Consider the following 26,401-nt stretch of genomic DNA (forward strand, 5'->3'; position numbering starts at 1 on the left):
AGAGGACCCGACTTCGGTGGTAGTCGTGACAAGATGTGACAGACCAGGCAGGCTGTGGGAGGGCAGCCAAGTCCAACAGCGATGACTACCAGTCAGGAAGAGGAAGGGCATACCACACAAATAGACGTGGGTTCCTAATGATAACAGCGAGGGTGGTCCTATAACTCAACATCACTATTACAGGAATTGGCCTCTGCTTCTTCTCTTCTCCTCAGACCCCATAACCCTAATAACTTTCCCTAATAACATCAAACACTCAGGCTGTCTGCTGTCTGAATGGAAACAAAATGTAACTTATGTTGGGTTAATAAATCACATGAGTCTGTTTGGACCAGACTATGATCAAGCAGATTAAACAATAATAATTGGGGCTAGCAGGGAACACTTTTCTCCTTCCCTAGGGGCATGCCACTGGGCACAGACGTCAATTCAACGTCCATTCCACGTTGATTCAATGTAATTTCATTTAAATGTTGTGGAAACAACATTGATTCAACCAGAGTGTGCCCAGTGGGATGCCTGTTTATTCAATACAGTTGTTGAGTAAAGCGACAATGTGGGAAGTGAGAACACGATGACAGCTGTTGTAATAGAAAACAGCTGGACTGGACTTCAAACGCAAATGTTAATGAATAGCACAACACTACACTATTGCTACACTCTTAGAAAGAAAGGTGCTATCTAGAACCTAAAAGGGTTAATTGGCTGTCCCCATACGGGAACCCTTTGAAGAATCCTTTTTGGTCCTAGGTAGAAAGAACCCTTTAGGTTCCAGCCAGAACCTATTTGAGTTCCATGAAGAACCCTTTACACAGAGTGTTCTACATGGAACCCAAAAGAATTCTACCTGGAATCAAAAAGGGTTCTACCTGGAAACAGAACGGGTTCTCCTATGGGGACAGCCAAAGAACCCTTTTGGAACCCTTTTTTCTAAGAGTGTAGCTAGACCTTGCCAGAGCTTGAAATAAAGATCAGAGAGACTCTGGATCAAGTTTCAAACCACTCTCCTAAATATGTCTTATAATTACACACAATCTAAGACTGCACAGGGCTGTAGGCTGTCTGATCCTGTCAGTTCCCCTGTTATTGAGGTTTCCTGATATGTGTTGGCCTGAAATTACTCCATGATGTGAAATGGGGATGACTATGTTAGATCGCAGCCTAAACCCCACTGTATTTCTGAGGCAGTCCTATTATACCATGAAAACCTCAATTACAACCGTATGAACGCATCTACAACATTAGCACATGGGAGAGTCAGGGTCAAAGGAATGTTGAGCAATGCTGGGGGAGATTTTGAAAACTATTTCTTCATAAAAACAGATACAATCTAAAACCAAGTGAGGACTGTTCATTTCTGCAAGGTGGTAGCCTGTGTCAAACTCCCCATAGTTACGTTTGTTGTCCTTCGCCTTCTTATGTGAAACCCTGACAGATTTCCATGAAATGCAGAAAGACTTCATACGACCGCAAAACAAACACACAAGGAACTTACAGCGAAGAAGAAAAACGAAGGGCCTCTATAAGTCCTCTGTTTAACAATCATTACACTATTTATAACCACACAAACACATAATACCTGATTATCACTAAATATGCTTCCTACTGGTCAGATTCCAATAGATCTGCACCTCCATCATTATTTTCATTTAAGAGTACTACACTGAATTTGACAGTCATTTGAGAGAGTAATTTGTGTCACAATATAATGCTAGAGGTCATTAACCCCACAACTTTTCACAGAATGTCTTCAACTTTATTTCCTGTCAAGTCACAGCTTACTATTCCCACAATGCAGTTTGATGCTCAACTGTCTTTTCTTCCCATCAAAATCTTGCTCTGGTGTTGACCTGACTACTTGTTCGTATGAGGGTTATAACACATTCCTAAATCCTGTATAGAGGGAAGAGGCAAACAGTGCTGTATACTAAATAGTAGCCTATACTGAGGTTGTAAAATGTATTGTGGTAGGAAGAGTGGGAAAAGTATTGGATAATGAAAGAGAGGGTTTTAAATAATAAATGAGTCATCATAAGACAGGCAGAGGGAGGAAAGGGCTGTGTGCGGAGGAAAGAAGAAAAACAGCTTTCATATGGCTGGAGAGGGGAGACAGCTAACAAGTCAACCATAAACCTCGCCTTATCCCTCCTCCATGCTGTTCACAGGGCCCTGCAAACCCCACATAAAACCAAAACACAAACAGTGAAAATGTTTGCACTCTATCCCTCTCCTTGGTCAAATAGCCCTTACATACCCTGGAGGTGTGTTGGGTCATTGTCCTGTTGAAAAACAAATGATAGTCCCACTAAGCGCAAACCAGATGGGATGGCATATCGCTGCAGAATGCTGTGGTAGCCATGCTGGTTAAGTGTGCCTTGAATTCTAAATTAATCACTGACAGTGTCACCAGCAAAGCACCCCCACACCATCATACCTTCTGCTCCATGCTTCACGGTGGGAACTACACATGCAGAGATCATCCGTTTACCTACTCTGCGTTTCACAAACACACGGCATTTGGAACCAAAAACACAAATTTAGACTCATCAGACCAAAGGAGAGATTTCGACCCGTCAAATGTCCATTGCTTATGTTTCTTGGCCCAAGCAAGTCTCTTCTTCTTAATGGTGTCCTAGAGTAGTGGTTTCTTTGCAGCAATTCGACCATGAAGACCTGATTCACGCAGTCTCCTCTGAACAGTTGATGTTGAGATGTGTCTGTTACTTGAACTTATTTGGGCTGCAATTTCTGAGGCTGGTAAAACTAATGAACGTATCCTCTGCAGCAGAGATAACTCTGGGTCTTCCTTTCCTGTGGTGGTCCTCATGAAAGCCAGTTTCATCATAGCGCTTGGTGATTTTTGTGACTGCACTTGAAGAAACTTTCAAAGTCCTTGAAATTTTCCAGATTGACTGAAGTAATGATGGACTGTCATTTGTCTTTGCTTATTTGAGCTGTTCTTGCTATAATATGGACATGGTTTTTACCAAATAGGGCTTTCTTCTGTATACCACCCCTACCTTGTCACATCATAACTGATTGGCTCAAACGCATTAAAAAGGAAAGAAATTCCACAAATTAACTTTTAACAAGGCACACCTGTTAATTGTCAGGGTTTACCAGAATTGGACCCAGAAGCAGACCAGGACAAGGTGAGTAAAAAGATGGTGAGTATTTATTAATCAATGAGAACGTGGAGGTAGATAGTTCCGGGTGGAGGAGCGGACAGCGGAGGTGGGTTGATGGGAGTGGATAGGCAGATCCAATGGATAACAACACACTGGCGACGAGCAGACAGGGATGGGGTATGGGTTCCGGGTGAAGGGCTGTAAACAAAACAAACGGCGGTAAGTTAAAGTCAAGCAAGACGTACAAAACAATAAAACAAAACAAAACAAACTCTATAAACTGGAGGCTGGTTCGTGGGCACAACATACTGTTCTTGGCTAACGATCCGGCAGGGAATGGATGTCAGGTCAGAGCTTTTGAAGGGGAGAGGTGATGATCAGGACAGGTGTGCAGATTACTGATGGGATACAGGTGCGGGTGAACATCGATCTCCCAACAAGCTAATTCGCCCGGCAACCAGACAGGGTGCGTTCCAGGACACCGGAAACACACTCCAGGACAGAAACACAGGCAAACACAGACTCAGGAAGCGGGATTCGTGACAGTACCCCCCCTCCGACGAACGCCACCGGGCGGACTACCTGGAGCGCCAGGGTGGAGGCGGTAGAAGTCACGAAGCAGGTCGTCATCAAGGATCTGACGCCGAGGAATCCAACTCCTCTCCTCTGGACCATATCCTTCCCAATCCACGAGATATTGGAAACCTCGACCCCGCCGTCTGGAATCCATTATGCGACGCACCGTGTAGACAGGACCACCTCCGATCATCCGAGGAGGAGGAGGCCGAGGAGGAGGGGGCAACAGAGGACTGAGGAGAACCGGCTTGAGGCAGGAGACATGAAATGTGGGGTGTACTCGAAGCGTTGCCGGCAATTTGAGTCGGACCACAACAGGGTTAATGATTCTATCCACCACAAACGGACCAATGAACCTTGGTGACAGTTTCCTCGACTCAGTCCGTAGAGGAAGATCCCGTGTAGCCAACCAAACCTTATCTCCGATGGTATAAGCGGGAGCAGGAATACGGCGACGATTCGCCTGGATCTGATACCGGTCAGAAACTCTAAGGAGGACCTTCCTGGCCCGATGCCAGGTCCGGTGGCAACGACGAATGTGGGCCTGGACAGAAGGAACCGAAAGTTCCCTCTCCTGAGAAGGAAACAAGGGAGGTTGGTATCCGTAAAGGCATTGGAAGGGGGACATCCCAGTGGCAGATGAAGGAAGGGTATTATGGGCATACTCGACCCAGGGTAATTGAGATGACCAAGAGGTAGGATCAGAGGAGACAAGACAACGCAGCGTGGACTCCATCTTCTGGTTGGCTCTCTCCGCCTGACCATTAGATTGTGGGTGAAATCCAGAAGTGAGACTGACTGTAGCTCCAATGGCCAAACAGAAGGATCTCCAGACAGCAGAGGTAAACTGAGGACCACGGTCAGAAACAATGTCACTGGGCAATCCGTGGACCCTGAAAACCTCCCTAACCAGGATCTCGGACGTCTCCGTGGCAGATGGAAGCTTGGAGAGAGGGACAAAATGAGCAAACTTGCTGAATCTGTCCACAATGGTCAGAATGACCGTGTTCCCAACAGAAGGGGGCAATCCCGTGACAAAATCCAGGGCCAGATGCGACCAAGGTCGCCGAGGAATAGGTAGGGGGTGAAGAAGCCCAGAGCTGGGCCGATTGGTACTTTTGTTCTGAGCACAAACAGGACATGCGGCAACAAACCTCCGGGTATCTTCTCCCATGGCAGGCCACCAAAATCGTCTGCGCAGTAGCGCCATAGTTCGAGCAACGCCAGGGTGACAAGCTATCTTGCTGGCGTGGGACCACTGAAGAACAGCAGAACGGACCGACTCAGGCACGAACAACCGACCGGGTGGACCGTTACCGGGGCCGGGCTGCGTCCGAAGGGCCGCCATCACATCCTCCTCAATCCTCCATGTAACGGCTCCCACGACAAGGTTCTGGGGAAGAATCGTCTCAGTCTTGGCCCCACTCTCATCCGTCTTGGAGAACATCCGGGACAAGGCGTCCGCCTTGCCGTTCTTCGACCCAGGTCGGAACGTCAGGGAAAAATTGAAGCGTCCAAAAAACAAAGCCCACCTGGCCTGACGGGAGTTGAGACGTTTAGCCGATTGCACGTAAGCCAGATTCTTGTGGTCAGTCCAGACCACAAACGGTTGCTCCGCTCCCTCCAACCAGTGACGCCACTCCTCCAAGGCAAGCTTCACAGCGAGAAGCTCCCGGTTACCCACATCGTAGTTTCTCTCAGCTGGTGAAAGACGACAAGAGTAGAAGGCGCAGGGATGGAGTTTACCGTCAGTGGAGCTACGCTGGGACAGGATGGCGCCCACCCCCACATCAGACGCGTCCACCTCAACAACAAACTGACGGGAAGTGTCAGGTTGAGAGAGAATTGGGGCGTTGGTGAATCGGCTCTTCAAGTTCAGAAATGCTCGGTCTGCCTCAGGAGTCCAACAGAAAACTCTGGTGCAAGACGTCAGAGCAGTTAAAGGAGCGGCCACCCGGCTGTAATCACGGATAAACCTCCGATAGAAGTTCGCAAATCCCAGGAATCTCTGGAGCTGCAATCTCGTACCGGGCTGGGCCCAATCCCGAACCGCCCGAACCTTCTCTTGGTCCATCTTGATCTCACCCCTGGAGATAATGTACCCGAGGAAGGATGTAGTGTGGGCGTGAAAATCACACTTCTCTGCCTTCACAAACAGACGGTTCTCCAATAACCGCTGCAGGACCTGCTTAACATGCTGGATGTGGCTGGAAAGCTCCTTGGAGAAAATCAGGATGTCATCCAGGTAAACGAACACAAACAGACCGATCATATCCCTCAGCACGTCATTCACCAAACCTTGGAACACTGCTGGAGCGTTGGAAAGTCCAAACGGCATCACCTGGTACTCGAAATGTCCCATAGGTGTATTGAATCCAGTCAACCACTCGTCCCCCTCTTTGATCCGAACCAGATGATACGCATTGCGTAGATCAAGCTTCGTAAACACAGTAGCACCCTGTAAAGAATCGAAAGCGGAGCTCATCAAGGGCAAGGGGTACTTGTTCTTGACCGTAATATCATTCAACCCCCGATAATCAATACACGGTCGAAGAGAGCCATCCTTCTTACTCACAAAAAAAAATCCAGCTCCCAGGGGTGATGACGAGGGACGAATGAGACCTGCAGCAAAAGACTCCTTTATGTAGGTTTCCAGGGCTTCCCGCTCAGGTCGAGAAATACTGTATAACCGTCCCTTGGGAAAGGCAGCTCCAGGGAACAGCTTAATCGTACAATCATAAGGTCGGTGGGGAGGAAGTGACTGAGCTTTCTGCTTACTGAACACCTCACCCAACTCGTGATATGTTTCAGGAACCAGGGACAAATCAGGAGGAGCAGACTCACTGACCCGACTGGGGACAGCATGAGAACAGGCAGTCCTGAGGCAGTTAGCATGGCACTCAATGCTCCAACTAGTTACCTTACCAGTCACCCAATCGAACGAAGGATTGTGTTCTCTTAGCCAGGGGTATCCAAGAACCAGAGGTACATGGGGGGAAGGCAAAATGAAAAAAGAAATAACCTCTGAATGATTCCCCGACAACAACATCTTAACCGGTTCAGTCCTCATAGTGATCCGTGCCAGAACACTGCCGTTCAGAGTGGTTGCTTCAATGGCTTCCGGTAATTGCTCCTTGGAAAGCCCCAGCTGTTCCACTAAGTCGGCATCAATGAAGCTGTCATCGGCACCTGAATCGATGAAAGCGTTAATCGCTAAACTCTGATCCTTATTTATGAGGGTAGCAGGAAAACGAGGTCTGACAGGGCTCTTGAGAGGTTGAAACTGGCTCGCTAACAAACCTCCCAAACTTAACGAGCCGAGCAGTTTAACGGGCGCTGAGGACAAACGGAGATGTAATGTCCCGAACTACCACAGTAGAGGCAGCTGTTGGTCTCACGTCTACGTTGGCGCTCGTCCTTAGTTAACCCGTGCCGCCCCACTTGCATAGGTTCAGGATCTGGCGGCAGAACTCCTCCACTTATCCCGTGTGAAGGAAAATGATCAACCCGTTCTGGTCCATTTCCTGACCCGAATGGTAACCGAGTCTCAGATTGATTAGATGGACCCCACTTCTTCTCCCTCCTCTCTCGGACTCTATTATCTACCCGAATAGCTAAGGTGACCAAACTATCTAGGTCACTAGGCTCTGGATAGGAGATCAGCTCGTCCTTGAGTTGCTCCGACAACCCCTGGTAAAAAACCGCTTGTAGTGATTCCTCATTCCAACCACTCTCCACAGCCAATGTCCGGAATTCTATCACAAAGTCTGCCACACAGAGCTCCTTGGCGAAGAGAGAACAAACGTTTAGCTGCGTCCTTACCTCGGACTGGATGGTCAAAAAGCTTTCTCATCTCTGCCGTGAAACCCTGGTATGACGTCATGCAAGTGTCCCGTCGTTCCCAAACAGCTGAAGCCCATTCCAGAGCTCTACCACGCAGCAGCTCAATAACAAAAGCTATCCTAGCCTTATCTGTGGTGTAAGAGTAGGGCTGCAGATCAAAAACTAACCCACACTGCAAAAGAAATGAACGACATCCTCCCAGATCTCCCTCGTACTTATCCGGTGTCGGAACCTTGGGCTCACGGAAGGAACCCGCTCCCGAATCGGCAGGTGATATGGATGAAACAGGTGGTGGATGATCCGCCGGCAACCTGAGCTGATCCTGGATACTCGTTAATCTATCCGATAAGTTTCGGATTGAACCCGCTATCTCGTGTAGCGCCATCTTGTGTTGTCCCAACATCTTCTCCTGCTGGGTAATTGCATGGCAAACGGAGTCCAGGTCCGCTGGGTTCATCACTGGCCGGATCGTTCTGTCAGGGTTTACCAGAATTGGACCCAGAAGCAGACCAGGACAAGGTGAGTAAAAAGATGGTGAGTATTTATTAATCAATGAGAACGTGGAGGTAGATAGTTCCGGGTGGAGGAGCGGACAGCGGAGGTGGGTTGATGGGAGTGGATAGGCAGATCCAATGGATAACAACACACTGGCGACGAGCAGACAGGGATGGGGTATGGGTTCCGGGTGAAGGGCTGTAAACAAAACAAACGGCGGTAAGTTAAAGTCAAGCAAGACGTACAAAACAATAAAACAAAACAAAACAAACTCTATAAACTGGAGGCTGGTTCGTGGGCACAACATACTGTTCTTGGCTAACGATCCAGCAGGGAATGGATGTCAGGTCAGAGCTTTTGAAGGGGAGAGGTGATGATCAGGACAGGTGTGCAGATTACTGATGGGATACAGGTGCGGGTGAACATCGATCTCCCAACAAGCTAATTCGCCCGGCAACCAGACAGGGTGCGTTCCAGGACACCGGAAACACACTCCAGGACAGAAACACAGGCAAACACAGACTCAGGAAGCGGGATTCGTGACATTAATTGAAATGGATTTCAGGTGACTACCTCATGAAGCTGGTTGAGAGAATGCCAAGAGTGTGCAAACTTTGAAGAATCTTATATTCTGATTTGTTTAACACTACTTTGGTTACAACATGATTCCATATGTGTTATTTCATAGTTTTGATGTCTTCACTATTATTCTACAATGTAGAAAATAGCAAAAATAAAGAAAAACCCTGCAATGAGTAGGTGTGTACAAACTTTTAACTGGTACTGTATATTTAAAGTCCAAATTACAAGCGTGGAGTCAGACTCTATCATTTTGGCAGAAGTTCGTCTACTCCAGCAGAGATTCTTGCTGTTTTTAGGCAGCATAAATTAACTAATGTATTATGAGAACATATCTTCAAGAAAAAACATTTCCCTTACATGAACAACAATTGTTTGGATCCGTTAACCGACCAACACCTTTATATTGCAGGGAATACCTGTCACGTTCTGACCATAGTTCTTTTCTGTTTTCTTTGTTTTAGTGTTGGTCAGGACGTGAGCTGAGTGGGCATTCTATGTTGTGTGTCTAGTTTTCACGTTTCTATGTTTGGCCTGATATGGTTCTCAATCAGAGGCAGGTGTTAGTCATTGTCTCTGATTGGGAACCATATTTAGGTAGCCTGTTTTGTGTTGGGGTTTGTGGGTGGTTGTCTTCTGTCTTTGTGTCTATGCACCAGATAGGACTGTTTCGGTTTTTCACATTTATTGTTTTGTAGTTTGTAGTGTTCACGTTTTTGTCATTATTAAAACATGATAAACACTAACCACGCTGCGCTTTGGTCCGATCCCTGCTACACCTCCTCTTCAGACGAAGAGGAGGAAATCTGCCGTTACAATACCAGGTTTTTCCTGACAATAGCTGAAACAATACACACAGTATCTTCTATAAATTCAGATTCAGACCCACCATGATGTATTTTTTAATTAACTAATCTATATTCGGATGGTGGTCATATTTCTGTCAGCACAAAGCTGGTGAGTCGTTCTCTAGTGTGCCATACCAGGCTGAGGAATGTAGCAACTGAACACGCAAAGGCTGAGCAGGGACACTACAGCTTAACCCTAACAATAGTAAACTACATGTTTACTACTGATTAACTGAAAATGTTAAGAGAATTGAAAGAAACCCACATCCTATTTGAGAATCATATTGTATGATCATTTGAGATAGGCTACAGTATTTGCATACAAGTGTGCATTTATTGTATGGAATGTTTATCTGTAATATCATTGTTTGGCACAGGGATGAGACCTGGGCGTGGGAGTATGAGAAAGGCAACAACAACATAGGCTAATCAATGCAATCTGTAGACTAGCCCAAAACAGAAGCATAGACCAAGCATAGACTATTACGCATGAAAATGATGGCTCGAATTGTGAGAGTCAATTTATATTCGTCTATTCTCTGAAAGGGAGACAGAGAAAAGTTGATTGAGTTAGGCTACGTCAATGGGGTAATGTTTTCTAATTTATCAGATTAATTGAGCTACACAATACATTTGTAAGAACTGTGTTGGACGTGCAGTCAAGTAAAAATATTATTTACAAAAGAAAAAAGAATGCTGGAATTGGTGCCTATATATCCAACTCAGATGACTGGCAAACAATTACATTTTCATTACACTGGAAGGCATCACATTAGCACCATATCAACGTTGCTATTGTTCAAAATGTGTGACTGTCCTGGTAAAAAAGTTACATAATTCAGCATAACACCCGGTGACTATACACCATGTCAGTTTGTTTCTGTCTCAGCATGGCTGGTACCTTGAAGGTCTTACCTAAATGGGCATCTCACTACAGGATTCCTTAGGGCCTTTCAACAGCACACTGCTTCGGCTAAGTGTCACACAGGATTTTTTTCAATTATTAATTTATTTAATTCTCATTTAGTTATAGACCTTTTTCTAAATGTGGGATGGGGTAGGTGCATGTCTGGAATCAACATCTCTTTGCACACTTAATTAACAACAATCAGAAACAAATCTTCAATGAGCTTTGTAGAGTATTATATCTCTATTATACTCTATCATATTAGTGCATGTTACATTGAGCTCATTACACAAATGCCAATGTGCTGCACTCTACTGGTAAAGTCAGGGCCCAACATCTTAGAATAATATGAAAATGATCCTCCTTTTATGATCCAGAGAGAAGGGCAAAGTCATGTAAGTGGTTGCTCAAGTAATCAGACTGTAGTGACTCAATGTTTAATTGTTATCTACAGGTAAAACATTCCAAGTCATAGTCAAGTTAATGTATGCTATGATAAATTACAATCGTTTTTATCAGCTTGACAGGTCCATATGCAGTGATGTAAAGTACTTTAAAGTACTACTGAAGTAGTATCTGTACTTTACGTTACTATTTATATTTTTTACAACTTTTACTTTTACTTTACATTCCTAAAGAAAATAATGTACTTTTTACTCCATACATAGGGCAGAGCACAAGTGGTCCAGCGTCGTCCGGGTTTGGCCAGTGTATGCCGTCATTGTAAATACGAATTTGTTCTTAACTGACTTGCCTAGTTTAAATAAAGGGTATATAAAAAAAAAAGTTAACATACATTTTCCCTGACACCCAAAAATACACCTTATATTTTGAATGCTTAGCAGGACAAGAACATTTTCCAATTCACGCACTAATCAAGAGAACATCCCTGGTCATCGCTAATTGCCTCTGATCTGGAGGACTCACTAAACACCAATGCTTCGTTTATAAATTATTTCTGAGTGTTGGAGTGTGCCCCTGGCTATCCACAAATAAAAAAAACAAGAAAATGATGGCGTCTGGTTTGATTAATATAAGGAATTTGAAATGATTTATACTTTTACTTTTGATACTTAAGTATATTTTAGCAATTACATTAACTGTTTATACTGACAGTTGCAGCTGCTTTGCGTGATGTATTGTTGTCTCTACCTTCTTGCCCTTCGTGCTGTTGTCTATGCCCAATCATTTTTGTGCCCAATAATGTTTTGTGCTGTGTTGTGCTGCTGCCATGTTGTGTTGCTGCCATGTTGTTGTCATGTTGTGTTTTTACCATGCTATATCGTTGTCTTAGGTCTCTCTTTATGTAGTGTTGTGTTGTCTCTCTTGTCCTGATGTGTGTTTTGTCCTAGATTTTTATTTAATTTATTTTACATTTTAATCCCAGCCCCGGTCCCGCAGGAGGCCTTTTGCCTTTTGGTAGGCCGTCATTGTAAATAAGAATGTGTTCTTTTTTTTTCTTTTTTTTGAATATATTTTTTTAACTGACTTGCCTAGTTAAATAAAGGTTAAATAAAATAAATCCAAAATACATAAGTATATTTAAAACCAAATATTTTTAGACTTTTACTCAAGTTGTATTTTACTAGGTGACTCTCCCTTTTACTTCAGTCATTTTCTATTAGGGTATCTTTACTTTTACTCAAGTATGACAATTGGGTACTTTTTCCACCACTGTCCCTACGTTCTGAAAATAGTTATGAACATGAATGTGGTCAATAGATGAAAAGAACTCTCTCATAGCCACGCCTTGAATCTACACGCCCCCGCCAATAAACCAATCAGAGCTTAGTCAAAACTACGCTACAGCATGGAGAGACACTAGAAAGCAGCCATAGGGAGTGGTGAAAAGAGAGAGAAAAACGAGCAATGCTTTTGCACAAAAAAACATATATTTGAAGTTCATAGTAATTTTCTTCCCACTATCATTTACATTTGGTTCCAGACATACCATTAACATTTTATTTTATACTAAATGTGGATCAAGGTCCATTTGCCACACTCAAAATGGCGACAGAACCTAACCATTCCTGACCTACTTTACGCAGGTGCCCGTGTTGACGTCCTCTACCTTGTCAATTTGGAAAGGACTACGGAGGCCTGGGTCACGGATCTCCAGCACGGTAAATTACAGGTCAGTCTATGTATTGAAGTTAGCCAACATATTTGGGACATTGATGAAACAGTAAGTTTGTGCTCGTGTCAAGTAAATAAACTCGATACTATGCTTTTACAGCTTGATACTAGAGCAAGACTGACTTTCAAGCTAGTCTAGCTAACGTAAACCTTCTAATAGTATTAATTGATCTGCCTGCAGCAGACATTTTAACCTCAACTAACGTGGCCAACACACGGTGAGGTGTGTTAATAGCTGCCAAGTTTCAGTTGCCTCCAGATCGACATTTATCTAACTAGCTACCTAGCTAGCTACTGTATAAATAGTTGGGATAGCTACCTGCTAGTGCTAATGTTATCTTGTGTAACAACTTGTCTGCCAACCAACACATCTCTCTTTCAACATTCTCGAAACTAATCACGACTCATTTCTCCTCTCAAACTATCCAATGCAGCTACGTGAGTTCAATTTGCTAGTTGCTTTCTCCACCTGCTCTCTCAAATTACATGATTGTTAAAAGTTATAACCTATTATGTCTTTGAAATGACAACTATTTGAGTTTGTTGCATTGTTTTATGGATTATTTTCTTCTAAAACGTTTTTCTCCTTGTTTTCTCTCATAGAAATCTAGCTACCCATCATGGCACTGAGAAGCGCTGTGTGCCGTCTGCTGGTCAACCCCCAGAGATGTGCCATCATTTCAGCATCAAGATCACAGGGATCAGCAGCGCCTGCACAAAAGGGTATAACATTACTCAATAATGACCTTGCCATCATGAGAACAATGGTAGCAGTTTTACAAAGCCATTCTTACAATCATCATGCCTCTATTTGTCAGGGGAAGTACTCAATCTGTGTCCTTTCCACAGATGCAGAGAAAGCTAGTGAGAAGAAGGCTAAAGCACGTATGTCGATATCAACTCATTTCAGATCAATCATACATATATTGCTCTTTTATTATTTTTGGGGTCTGATGACTATTCAGTTGTGCTTATCTGCTCCTTCTCTACTGAACCACCAGCCAAGGTTCAGTTTAACTGGCGGGATGGCCTGGAGCTGGAGGGTCAGCTGACTGAAGACGAGATCATGATCCGAGACTCGTTCCGTGATTACTGTCAGGACAAACTCATGCCCCGCATTCTGATGGCCAACAGAAACGAAGGTGGGTCTGACTTTTGAGACACACCATCATTCAGGCAGGGCCCATTGAGCTATTCATGCCAATAACCTAGGAAGGAACCCTTAAGGATCAGTTTTGCCCTTTAAGTTGGAATGTCAATATTATGAATTTCGTCAGTTTTGCAAACCATGTCAACATAACATGCTGCCTGTTTTGTCTTTCTTAGTGTTCCATCGAGACATTGTGTCAGAGATGGGGGAGCTGGGTGTCCTGGGCCCAACCATTAAAGGTGAGTCAATACCTTTGCGATCTGGAGGGTGGCCTTGCTGATATCATGGACAGTAATGGTTTGAGAACATTCCAAGATTTGAAATACATACACATTACCAGGTAAATCATTTTTTCTATATTTACAACTTAGGTCAGCTATGCTGGCCTATGGAGTCCCTTGGGAAACCCAACTACCGAACCTTCCAATTTTGGGATTTATAAATAAATTATCTGGGCTCTCGAAAGGACTCATATCTATAATATATAAGCAACTTTTGGAAAGCTCATTCTGAGCTAGCTATTAAAACAGTTTGGTTCACAGATCTTGTTGAATCTGAACAACCCTTTAACTGGAACAGAATATGGAGAGAGAAAAATTATCCCGTAATCCAAACCATCAATTTATACATTTTTAAGTTTGTTCACAGACTGTATTTAACACCAAGGAAATGTTTTATGATGAAATTGGCCCCAACTCCATATGCTGTGGGAGTGCCTTGCTTCTGGGGCAAAGGTACAAGTGTGATGTGCATGAATGTAAATATTCAATGTTTGATGATAGCTCCTTGAATCTCTCAATCAATCGGAGATGATTATTGGCTCTTAGATGGTAATCACCTCACTCTCTCCCAATTCGCCAGTGGATACAGTTACTGTTAGAAGTTATAACATTAGAATTATTGACAGCGAGAATGAATGGTGCTACTCAAGGAACAATTGAGGCTTGGAAAAATATACTTGACTCTGTAAACTGGTGAGCGGGATGGGAAGGGGTGGGAAATGTGGTTGGCTGTTTTTTTTATCACTTAAACTCTGTATTTCTTAACAGTTTTCTTATTTTCATTTGAGTGACAGGCTACTGGTACATGTTTTATAAACTTAGAATTTGAAATGGATAATGTACCTGTAAACTCACCGGGGATTATATCATTCTCTGAAAGCTTTCAACGAGGGATTTTGTTTTCTGTGAAATGGACTTTGGTCATTTTGATCACAAAATGTTAAAGGCTATTTGTTTTTCAGAATCAACTATATGTGTGATGCCAGAAGCATTTAAATATATATAATGTAAATTAGATAATTGGATGTAGATTCACTTAATTTCCTTTTAATGTAGGCCTACTGTTTGTTTGGAGGTTATTGCCTATGATGTGTTCTCTCACCCTCCACACTTTGACCAGGCTATGGCTGTGCTGGGACGAGTTATGTGGCCTACGGTTTGATCGCGAGGGAAGTGGAGAGGGTGGACAGCGGCTACCGCTCTGTCATGAGTGTGCAGTCCTCCTTGGTCATGCACCCTATCTACGCGTACGGTACCGAAGAGCAGAAGGAGAAGTGGCTGCCCAGGCTGGGTAAGGAGGAGGGGACATCCACATCCCTTAGGCCTCATCTTAAATGACGCACAATCCTGTTTATATCTGGGTGTATTTGTCCTGTAATGCGTCCTCTACCTCCCAGCTCGTGGAGAGATCCTGGGCTGTTTTGGGTTGACTGAGCCCAACCACGGCAGTGACCCCGGTGGCATGGAGACCCGGGCTAAGTTCAACCCCTCCAGCCGCACCTTCACTCTCACTGGCTCCAAGACCTGGTGAGTAGGACTGGGAGACTGTACTTCACTACATAGTAGTGACGGGGGAAGAAATCAATACAGTTACATGTCGCAATATTATTTTTGAAGATATATATATATATATATATATATATAATTGTATTTGTATTATTTTTTTTGACAAATAGTGCTAGTTGTCTGTACCTGCACCAAAACTCTGGTATTTTTCATCTTATAGCTTGTTCTCCATCTTCTTTTTAAATAGTGAGCCAACATGTCTTCAGCACTTATTGACTGATCAAAACAAATTTTCTCATGCTCTCTTGTCTCTCTGTAGCAGACAAATAGTGAGCGATATGTTTGGAACATAAAATCGCAGTATTGAATCACAATACATGAGAATTGCAATACATATCGTATCGGCACCTAAGTATCGTGCTAATAGCGTAGCGGGAGGTCCCTTGCAATTCCCAGCCCTACTACATAGTGAGGGAAACAGTTCATCACCCCATGAGCATGAGGACTTCAGGACTGACTGGACAGAGATGTGTGTAGCTGGATAGCAGGCATTAGGAGAACCTTGATGGTTTGATGTGATGTACTCAGGGTTTTGAGTTTGAGCCCATGCAAAGAACCTTGGAATTGCTTCCTATATATAGCCAATGGATCATATAACAGAACAAACACCTACAGACCACAAACATTGATGAAAGCTACCTTTGTCTCAACACCTTGGAATGCATTCCTCTACTGATTGAAAAGGCTACCTATTCATGAAACATCAAGAATAGGCTACTTCCAAAATTTCTGAAGAATAGGAATATGTGCTTTCTATTATACAGAAATCGTCATTAGAGTTTTTGTATTCATTAGAGCATATTTATTTTTAAATGTAATGTATTTTTCAAATAATAAACCCAAGATCAAGTGGTTTAGCTCTTATCTAAATTGTAAACAACATTTCACTCTCTATACTAGTCCACAGGGTGGTGCTGTTCACAAATATATTCATGCTAGGTGCATGAATATTAGGTTCCCCTCAGTTCCCCTTTACTCTGGTTTCACAGAGTGTTATGATTCTGAACAGAGACGTCAGCAGTGACTGAACTGGACTTTGTGGTTGTATACTTAACCATTGAGTGCATTGGCCTTCACATTGCGTAAGCTTAACACTGAATAAATACATATTAATTGGTAACCTGGGCCTGTAGTTCATGTTTTATATATTTGATGTAACACTGTTTCCTCTGGGGAAATGCAGCTTCAACAACTTCAACCAAATGCTTAGTTTGACATTGAGTACGTGGTTCTGCTCAATTCTACCATCACGTCTTGTGAAACGTATGCATAACTGTCCTCATATAGCCCTAGAAACCAGGCTCACTCTGTAGCATACTGATAAAATAGCTTCTCCCTAAATTACAATCAATTTCAATCAATCAATCAATTTTATTTTATATAGCCCTTCGTACATCAGCTAATATCTCGAAGTGCTGTACAGAAACCCAGCCTAAAACCCCAAACAGCTAGTAATGCAGGTGTAGAAGCACGGTGGCTAGGAAAAACTCCCTAGAAAGGCCAAAACCTAGGAAGAAACCTAGAGAGGAACCAGGCTATGAGGGGTGGCCAGTCCTCTTCTGGCTGTGCCGGGTGGAGATTATAACAGAACTATGCCAAGATGTTCAAAAATGTTCATAAGTGACAAGCATGGTCAAATAATAATCATGAATAATTTTCAGTTGGCTTTTCATAGCTGATCATTAAGAGTTGAAAAACAACAGGTCTGGGACAGGTGGCGGTTCCATAACCACAGGCAGAACAGCTGAAACTGGAATAGCAGCAAGGCCAGGCGGACTGGGGACAGCAAGGAGTCACCACGGGCGGCAGTCCCGACGCATGGTCCTAGGGCCCAGGTCCTCCGAGAGAAAGAAAGAGAGAAGGAGAAAATTAGAGAGAGCCAAGATTTTCAAAATGTTCATAAATGACAAGCATGGTCAAATAATAATCAGGAATAAATCTGTTGGCTTTTCATAGCCGATCATTAAGAGTTGAAAACAGCAGGTCTGGGACAGGTAGGGGTTCCGTAACCGCAGGCAGAACAGTTGAAACTGGAATAGCAGCAAGGCCAGGCGGACTGGGGACAGCAAGGAGTCACCACGGCCGGTAGTCCCGACGTATGGTCCTAGGGCTCAGGTCCTCCGAGAGAAAGAAAGAGAGAAGGAGAAAATTAGAGAGAGCCAAGATTTTCAAAATGTTCATAAATGACAAGCATGGTCAAATAATAATCAGGAATAAATCTGTTGGCTTTTCATAGCCGATCATTAAGAGTTGAAAACAGCAGGTCTGGGACAGGTAGGGGTTCCGTAACCGCAGGCAGAACAGTTGAAACTGGAATAGCAGCAAGGCCAGGCGGACTGGGGACAGCAAGGTGTCATCATGCCCGGTAGTCCTGACGTATGGTCCTAGGGCTCAGGTTCTCAGAGAGAAAGAGAGAACGAGAGAATTAGAGAGAGCATACTTAAATTCACACAGGACACTGGATAAGACAGGAGAAGTACTCCAGGTATAACCAACTGACCCTAGCCCCCCGACACATAAACTACTGCAGCATAAATACTGGAGGCTGAGACAGGAGCGGTCAGGAGACACTGTGGCCCCATCCGAAGAAACCCCCGGACAGGGCCAAACAGGAAGGATATAACCCCACCCACTTTGCCAAAGCACAGCCCCCGCACCACTAGAGGGATATCCTCAACCACCAACTTACAATCCTGAGACAAGGCCGAGTATAGCCCACAAAGATCTCCACCACAGCACAAACCAAGGGGGGGCGCCAACCCAGACAGGAAGATCACGTCAGTAACTCAACCCACTCAAGTGACGCACCCCTCCTAGGGACGGCATGAAAGAGCACCAGCAAGCCAGTGACTCAGCCCCTGTAACAGGGTTAGAGGCAGAGAATCCCAGTGGAGAGAGGGGAACCGGCCTGGCAGAGACAGCAAGGGCGGTTCGTTGCTCCAGAGCCTTTCCGTTCACCTTCACACTCCTGGGCCAGACTACACTCAATCATATGACCTACTGAAGAGATAAGTCTTCAGTAAAGACTTAAAGGTTGAGACCGAGTCTGCGTCTCTCACATGGGTAGGCAGACTGTTCCATAAAAATGGAGATCTATAGGAGAAAGCCCTGCCTCCCGCTGTTTGCTTAGAAATTCTAGGGACAATTAGGAGGCCTGCGTCTTGTGACCGTAGCGTACGTATTGGTATGTACGGCAGGACCAACTCGGAAAGATAGGTAGGAGCAAGCCCATGTAACGCTTTATAGGTTAACAGTAAAACCTTGAAATCAGCCCTTGCCTTAACAGGAAGCCAGTGTAGGGAAGCTAGCACTGGAGTAATATGATCAAATTTCTTGGTTCTAGTCAGGATTCTAGCAGCCGTATTTAGCACTAACTGAAGTTTATTTAGTGCTTTATCCGGGTAGCCGGAAAGTAGAGCATTGCAGTAGTCTAACCTAGAAGTAACAAATGCATGGATTAATTTTTCTGCATCATTTTTGGACAGAAAATTTCTGATTTTTGCAATGTTACGTAGATGGAAAAAAGCTGTCCTTGAAACAGTCTTGATATGTTCGTCAAAAGAGAGATCAGGGTCAAGAGTAACGCCGAGGTCCTTCACAGTTTTATTTGAGACGACTTTACAACCATCAAGATGAATTGTCAGATTTAACAGAAGATCTCTTTGTTTCTTGGGACCTAGAACAAGCATCTCTGTTTTGTCCGAGTTTAAAAGTAGAAAGTTTTCAGCCATCCACTTCCTTATGTCTGAAACACAGGCTTCTAGCGAGGGCAATTTTGGGGCTTCACCATGTTTCATTGAAATGTACAGCTGTGTGTCATCCGCATAGCAGTGAAAGTTAACATTATGTTTTCGAATAACATCCCCAAGAGGTAAAATATATAGTGAAAACAATAGTGGTCCTAAAACGGAACCTTGAGGAACACCGAAATGTACAGTTGATTTGTCAGAGGACAGACCATTCACAGAGACAAACTGATATCTTTCCGACAGGTAAGATCTAAACCAGGCCAGAACTTGTCCGTGTAGACCAATTTGGGTTTCCAGTCTCTCCAAAAGAATGTGGTGATCGATGGTGTCAAAGGCAGCACTAAGGTCTAGTAGCACGAGGACAGATGCAGAGCCTCGGTCTGACGCCATTAAAAGGTCATTTACCACCTTCACAAGTGCAGTCTCAGTGCTATGATGGGGTCTAAAACCAGACTGAAGCATTTCGTATACATTGTTTGTCTTCAGAAAGGCAGTGAGTTGCTGCGCAACAGCTTTTTCTAAAATTTTTGAGAGGAATGGAAGATTCGATATAGGCCGATAGTTTTTTATATTTTCCGGGTCAAGGTTTGGCTTTTTCAAGAGAGGCTTTATCACTGCCACTTTTAGTGAGTTTGGTACACATCCAGTGGATAGAGAGCTGTTTATTATGTTCAACATAGGAGGGCCAAGCACAGGAAGCAGCTCCTTCAGCAGTTTAGTAGGAATAGGATCCAGTATGCAGCTTGAAGGTTTAGAGGCCATGATTATTTTCATCATTGTGTCAAGAGATATAGTACTAAAACACTTAAGTGTCTCTCCCGATCCCAGGCCCTCGCAGAGCTGTGCAGATCCAGGACAGCTAAGCCCTGGAGGAATACGCAGATTCAAAGAGGAGTCCGTAATTTGCTTTCTAATGGTCATGATCTTTTCCTCAAAGAAGTTCATGAATTTATTACTGCTGAAGTGAAAGCCATCCTCTCTTGGGGAATGCTGCTTTTTAGTTAGCTTTGCAACAGTATCAAAAAGAAATTTTGGATTGTTCTTATTTTCCTCGATTAAGTTGGAAAAGTAGGATGATCGAGCAGCAGTGAGGGCTCTTCGGTACTGCACGGTACTGTCTTTCCAAGCTAGTCGGAAGACTTCCAGTTTGGTGTGGCGCCATTTCCGTTCCAATTTCCTGGAAGCTTGCTTCAAAGCTCGGGTATTTTCTGTATACCAGGGAGCTAGTTTCTTATGACAAATGTTTTTCGTTTTTAGGGGTGCAACTGCATCTAGGGTATTGCGCAAGGTTAAATTGAGTTCCTCAGTTAAGTGGTTAACTGATTTTTGTCCTCTGACGTCCTTGGGTAGGCAGAAGGAGTCTGGAAGGGCATCAAGGAATTTTTGTGTTGTCTGAGAATTTATAGCACGACTTTTGATGCTTCTTGGTTGCGGTCTGAGCAGATTATTTGTTGCGATTGCAAACGTAATAAAATGGTGGTCCGATAGTCCAGGATTATGTGGAAAAACATTAAGATCTACAACATTTATTCCATGGGACAAAACTAGGTCCAGAGTATGACTGTGGCAGTGAGTAGGTCCAGAGACATGTTGGACAAAACCCACTGAGTCGATGATGGCTCCGAAAGACTTTTGGAGTGGGTCTGTGGACTTCTCCATGTGAATATTAAAATCACCAAAAATTAGAATATGATCTGCTATGACTACAAGGTCTGATAGGAATTCAGGAAACTCAGAGAGGAATGCTGTATATGGCCCAAGAGGCCTGTAAACAGTAGCTATAAAAAGTGATTGAGTAGGCTGCATAGATTTCATGACTAGAAGCTCAAAAGACGAAAACGCCATTTTTTTTTTTGTAAATTGAAATTTGCTATCGTAAATGTTAGCAACACCTCCGCCTTTGCGGGATGCACGGGGGATATGGTCACTAGTGTAACCAGGAGGTGAGGCCTCATTTAACACAGTAAATTCATCAGGCTTAAGCCATGTTTGTCAGGCCAATCACATCAAGATTATGATCAGTGATTAGTTCATTGACTATGACTGCCTTTGAAGTGAGGGATCTAACATTAAGTAACCCTATTTTGAGATGTGAGGTATCACGATCTCTTTCAATAATGGCAGGAATGGAGGAGGTCTTTATCCTAATAAGATTGCTAAGGCGAACACCGCCATGTTTAGTTTTGCCCAACCTAGGTCGAGGCACAGACACAGTCTCAATGGGTATGGCTGAGCTGACTACACTGACTGTGCTATTGGCAGACTCCACTAAGCTGGCAGGTTGGCTAACAGCCTGCTGCCTGGCCTGCACCCTATTTCATTGTGGGGCTAGAGGAGTTAGAGCCCTATCTATGTTGGTAGATAAGATGAGAGCACCCCTCCAGCTAGGATGGAGTCCGTCACTCCTCAGCAGGTCAGGCTTGGTCCTGTTTGTGGGTGAGTCCCAGAAAGAGGGCCAATTATCTACAAATTCTATCTTTTGGGAGGGGCAGAAAACAGTTTTCAACCAGCGATTGAGTGCTGAGACTCTGCTGTAGAGCTCGTCACTCCCCCTAACTGGGAGGGGGCCAGAGACAATTACTCGATGCCGACACATCTTTCTAGCTGATTTACACGCTGAAGCTATGTTGCACTTGGTGACCTCTGACTGTTTCATTCTAACATCGTTGGTGCCGACGTGGATAACAATATCTCTATACTCTCTACACTCGCCAGATTTAGCTTTAGCCAGCACCATCTTTAGATTAGCCTTAACGTCGGTAGCCCTGCCCCCTGGTAAACAGTGTATGATCGCTGGGTGATTCGTTTTAAGTCTAATACTGCGGGTAATGGAGTCGCCAATGACTAGGGTTTTCAATTTGTCAGAGCTAATGGTGGGAGCCTTCGGCGTCTCAGACCCCGTAACGGGAGGAGTAGAGACAAGAGAAGACTCAGACTCAGACTCCGACTCGCTACATAATGGGGAGAACCGGTTGAAAGTTTCTGTCGGCTGAATGAGCGACACCGGTTGAGCATTCCAACAGCATTTCCCTCCAGAAGCCATGAGAAAGTTGTCCGGCTGCGGGGACTGTGCGGGGGGGTTTATACTAACGTTACTATCTGTACTTACTGGTGGCACAGACGCTGTTTCTTCCTTTCCTACACTGAAATTACCCTTGCCTAACGATTGCGTCTGAAGCTGGGCTTGTAGCACAGCTATCCTCGCCGTAAGGCGATCGTTCTCCTGTATATTATGAGTACAGCGACTGCAATTAGAAGACATCATGTTAATGTTACTACTTAGCTTCGGCTGTTGAAGGTGTTGACGAACCATGTCCAGATAAAGCGTCCGGAGTGAAAAAGTTGAATGAGGGAAAAAAGTTGCGATGGAAAAACTAAAAATATAAACGGTAATTAAAAACAAAAACAAAACAAAAAAACGTAAAGTTGTCAGCTAGCAAAGTAAAGTAAAGTTGGCAGCAAAACGCACAGCAACAAAACGCACAGCAACACGTCTGCAGATTCAACAGGAAGTGACGTTGTCCTTCACTGAAGCAGAAAGCAATTTAGAGCCACTGTGCTCTAGTCCCCACTATTCCCAGTGGCCACTTCTGCTCCAAACACACTCCTCGGCCCTAGAAACAATGCCTTCCCTCATCTCCTTCACCTTCGTCAGGATCACCAACTCCCCTGTGGCGGACATCGCTGTGGTCTGGGCCAAGTGTGACGATGGGAAGGTGCGTGGCTTCATCCTGGAGCGCGGTATGAAGGGCTTCACCACACCCAAGATCGAGGGCAAGTTTTCCCTGAGGGCGTCTGCCACTGGCATGATCATCATGGACGAGGTGGAGGTTCCTGAGGAGAACCTGCTGCCCAAAGTCTCTGGCCTGGGGGTGAGTAGAGGCTAGGATACCACTGTCATGTACTGTCTTTTATGTGGATGGCCAGACTTTCTTATAATGCTGTTTTAATCTTGTTGGTATAAATGTTTTGTCTGTTCTCTTTGGCTCTAGGGTCCCTTTGGTTGCCTGAACAATGCCCGGTATGGCATCGCCTGGGGTTCACTAGGTGCTGCAGAGTTCTGCTTCCACGCAGCTCGTCAGTACACACTAGACAGGTGAGGATTCTGCGGCTACTATTGGTATGAGATGTTGTTTTGGATGAGCAGGACCGAGCAAAAGTCTGTAGCTCTTGAATCTTATTTTGTTTTCTCAGCTTTTCTGAGTGAATTTAAGATGTTCTGCTACTCGTGATATTTGTTAATCTCAGAATCCAGTTTGGAGTACCCCTGGCCAGAAACCAGCTGATGCAGAAAAAGATGGCCGACATGTTGACAGAAATCACCATTGGCCTGCAGGCCTGTCTACAGCTGGGGAGACTCATCGACGCCAAAAAGTAAGAGGGAACTGGAAATGTGACAATCGTCTTGTAGTGTGACACCACTTTTTAACAAATAACTACACACCATAGGGGAAGTACAATTTCTGGTTGTTTCAGAGTGAATAGAACCTGAGGAGGAGACTTATCTCATATGTCTTCTTCTCCCCTCCCTCAGGGCAGCCCCTGAGATGATCTCTATGCTAAAGAGGAACAGCTGTGGGAAGTCCCTGGACATCGCCCGGCAGGCCAGAGACATGCTGGGAGGAAACGGCATCTCTGACGAGTACCACATCATCCGCCATGTTATGAACCTGGAGGCCGTCAACACATACGAAGGTGAGGAGAGAGAAGGCCATAACCAGGTCTAAGAGGATATGGATGTGTCATTGCTATGGATGTGGAAGCAAAACTGTTTTATCATGATATATTTCCTCACCAGTAGAGGTCAGTAATATGTCATTTAAAATAAATAAATAGGTCATATGGGAAAACCATTGCATTTTCCAAGAGTTTTTCCTCTTGAAACTATGTGTCTCCTTATATACTTGCTCAACTTCAGCATCAGCACTGTTTAACTGTTCCACATGGTTCCTTATATTGTTTTCTTTGTCTTCCAGGTACCCATGACATCCATGCCCTGATTCTGGGCAGAGCCATCACTGGACTGCAGTCTTTCACTGTTAATAACTAACTGCCTGCTGCTAGTGCTCAAACAGACCACTATCAGAAACCTCAAGTCAATATGTTCCTTAAACAAAGGACAAGTAGTTCTACACTGCTTTGATGGCTTGTCTTCTACAGTAACGCTAATGTTTCCTTTCTCTTGAGTTTGTAGAATATGGGCTGGTTTTCTGGACAAAGATTAAGCTTGGTCCTGGACTAAAAAGCATGCTCAATGGAGAATTTAGATTGAAATAGCTTTTTAGAACAGGACTAGGCTTAGTCTATGTCTGGGAAACCAGTCCTAAATCTTTATTTTATGCGAAAGACCAGGTCGGGTTTTAAAGGCAAGTCTATCATCGATCTCATGGACAATTCACGAGTGTAATTATTTCAATTTGAAAAACAAAGCTATTTTTCTACTCTGTCATAAAACCCTAGTACTTACTGGTTAGTTTGGACAATTTCTGACTACAATGTTTTTGTAATAGTTTCTATACGGTGGAAGGTAAGATGGTTCAGAATGAATCGCTTGTTTCCTCACAACATTTGTAGTAAATGGTTGTTGGACAAACATTTTAAAATGAGGTCAAGATCCATACGTATGTCCTGAGTTTTTAGAACTGTGATGGTACTAATGACCAGTTATTGGTAATTGAATGCAAAATAAATGATACTGCATTTACTGTTAGTTTTTTAAAAATAAGTTAAATCAATTGAAGTTAAATTAAAACAGTTTAAATAATCATGCCATTGCTTTTTTGTAATTGAATAGTTGTATTTGTGACTTACCATTTAGGTAGATCAGAGAGATTTGTATTTTGGGGTACAGGACAATGAATGCTGTTTGCACTTTATTAAGTTTGCTCCTCAGAACTCAACAGATCTAAATGTTATGCATGGTTTGAATTGCAATGTCAAAGGTTAATTCAAGCTTTTCACAAATAACTCTTATTGCAGTACTTTAATGGCCATTGCAATTTCCTTTTGCTGGTAAAGTAATAGCGTTGTAGTAATGCTCACTATCTAATGCTAAATTAGTCTCTTGTTTATAAATGAATTGTCATCAACAGGTGGTCCATTTAATCCAGAGTGGTTGGGGGATTTTTGGATTACTCATCCTTCATTTCGTGGTAGTGTTTTGAATGTTCCTATTTTAAGTAACATGGAGTGTTTTATAAAGTGAATCAAAAAAGATGGGGGGGGGGGTTATTCATGAAAAGTGTATTTTTTTATCCCTTTGATATAGAAATTGTGCACCACTATTGAATTTTAAAAGCCTGTTACATTAAATGAAGTGCCCTTTAATATAGATCACATGGAGTATTCAATAAATCAGATTTCTATTATGAATAAAGACTCGCTAAATTGCCTAAATTCAGCACTTTGACATGCCTCTCTGTGCACTCTGTGACTTCTGGAAGATTTTAACGCACTTAACCTCAAAAGTTTTCACCATCATTGTGAAGCTGTAATTAGTTTGTTGCTTTGACAAGGTAATTTGCAAATATTTATTTTATGTGATTATTAATTTATCTGTACATTTTAACGTCAACACTTATGTGAACTGAACTCGTTTTCTCAATTTTTTTTCAAAACATTGAACATCTAATTGTCAAATCATAGTGTAAAAGCAGGGTCTACTGACAATTTTCTGGTGGAAAACTGAGTGGATCGAGCATAACACGTCAACCCTGTTACCCATGGATAGACAGGCTAGAAATGTTTTAACAATTTAATTTGTTGGGTGAAACTTGCATTCAATTGCCACTCTGCACACAAGCTTCCATTCCCCCTGTCACAAGGGAATTTATGGCAGCTTTAAGAAGTCATCAACCCTGTTACTTTATTTGGCACTTAATATGCTCTAAAGTAATTATTTTTATTTAATGTCTTTTGATAGAAAAACTTTTTTTAATGAAGTTCTCTGCTCTTTGACAGCATGTAATTTTTTTTTTACCAAGCTACACTTCTCCAAAGGCACTGAATTGGTGGACTGACCCATAGGCATGAATGTTTTGGATTCTAAACTGGGCACAAGCGTATATTCTTGCCCATTAAATATGATGTTCTATAATGCTATTTGGTCATAGGTATGAACAAAAATATCCACACTAGTTATGT

At 43.4% G+C, this 26,401-nt stretch overlaps 1 protein-coding gene across 3 annotated transcripts; it reads left to right on the top strand.

Annotated features, from left to right (window-relative positions):
- The first annotated feature begins 12,394 nt into the window (after positions 1 to 12,394).
- LOC120046331 (glutaryl-CoA dehydrogenase, mitochondrial-like) lies at positions 12,395 to 25,667 on the top strand. Of its 3 annotated transcripts, none has more exons than XM_038991478.1 (12): positions 12,395 to 12,510; positions 13,116 to 13,235; positions 13,362 to 13,397; positions 13,514 to 13,654; positions 13,839 to 13,901; positions 15,064 to 15,234; positions 15,341 to 15,470; positions 22,914 to 23,130; positions 23,251 to 23,354; positions 23,507 to 23,632; positions 23,793 to 23,953; positions 24,235 to 25,667. In XM_038991478.1, the coding sequence occupies exons 2-12, from the start codon at positions 13,133 to 13,135 to the stop codon at positions 24,306 to 24,308; spliced, it is 1,326 nt and encodes a 441-aa protein (XP_038847406.1). In that variant the 5' UTR covers positions 12,395 to 12,510; positions 13,116 to 13,132; the 3' UTR covers positions 24,309 to 25,667. The 3 variants fall into 3 exon arrangements, with proteins under 3 accessions (XP_038847406.1, XP_038847407.1, XP_038847408.1); XM_038991479.1 differs by having other exon boundaries at positions 12,465 to 12,561; XM_038991480.1 differs by having other exon boundaries at positions 12,477 to 12,499.
- The last annotated feature ends 734 nt before the right edge of the window (positions 25,668 to 26,401 follow it).

The sequence above is a fragment of the Salvelinus namaycush genome, chromosome 4 (genome assembly GCF_016432855.1).
Source record: "Salvelinus namaycush isolate Seneca chromosome 4, SaNama_1.0, whole genome shotgun sequence".
Classification (NCBI taxonomy): Eukaryota; Metazoa; Chordata; class Actinopteri; order Salmoniformes; family Salmonidae; genus Salvelinus; species Salvelinus namaycush.

Bases quoted from the DNA above. Each gene is read 5' to 3' on its own strand.
- LOC120046331 (XM_038991478.1), top strand. From the start codon at position 13,133: ATGGCACTGAGAAGCGCTGTGTGCCGTCTGCTGGTCAACCCCCAGAGA. The intron at 13,236-13,361 runs GTATAACATTAC...TCCTTTCCACAG, and splicing joins AGCAGCGCCTGCACAAAAGG to ATGCAGAGAAAGCTAGTGAG. The intron at 15,235-15,340 runs GTAAGGAGGAGG...TCTACCTCCCAG, and splicing joins GAAGTGGCTGCCCAGGCTGG to CTCGTGGAGAGATCCTGGGC.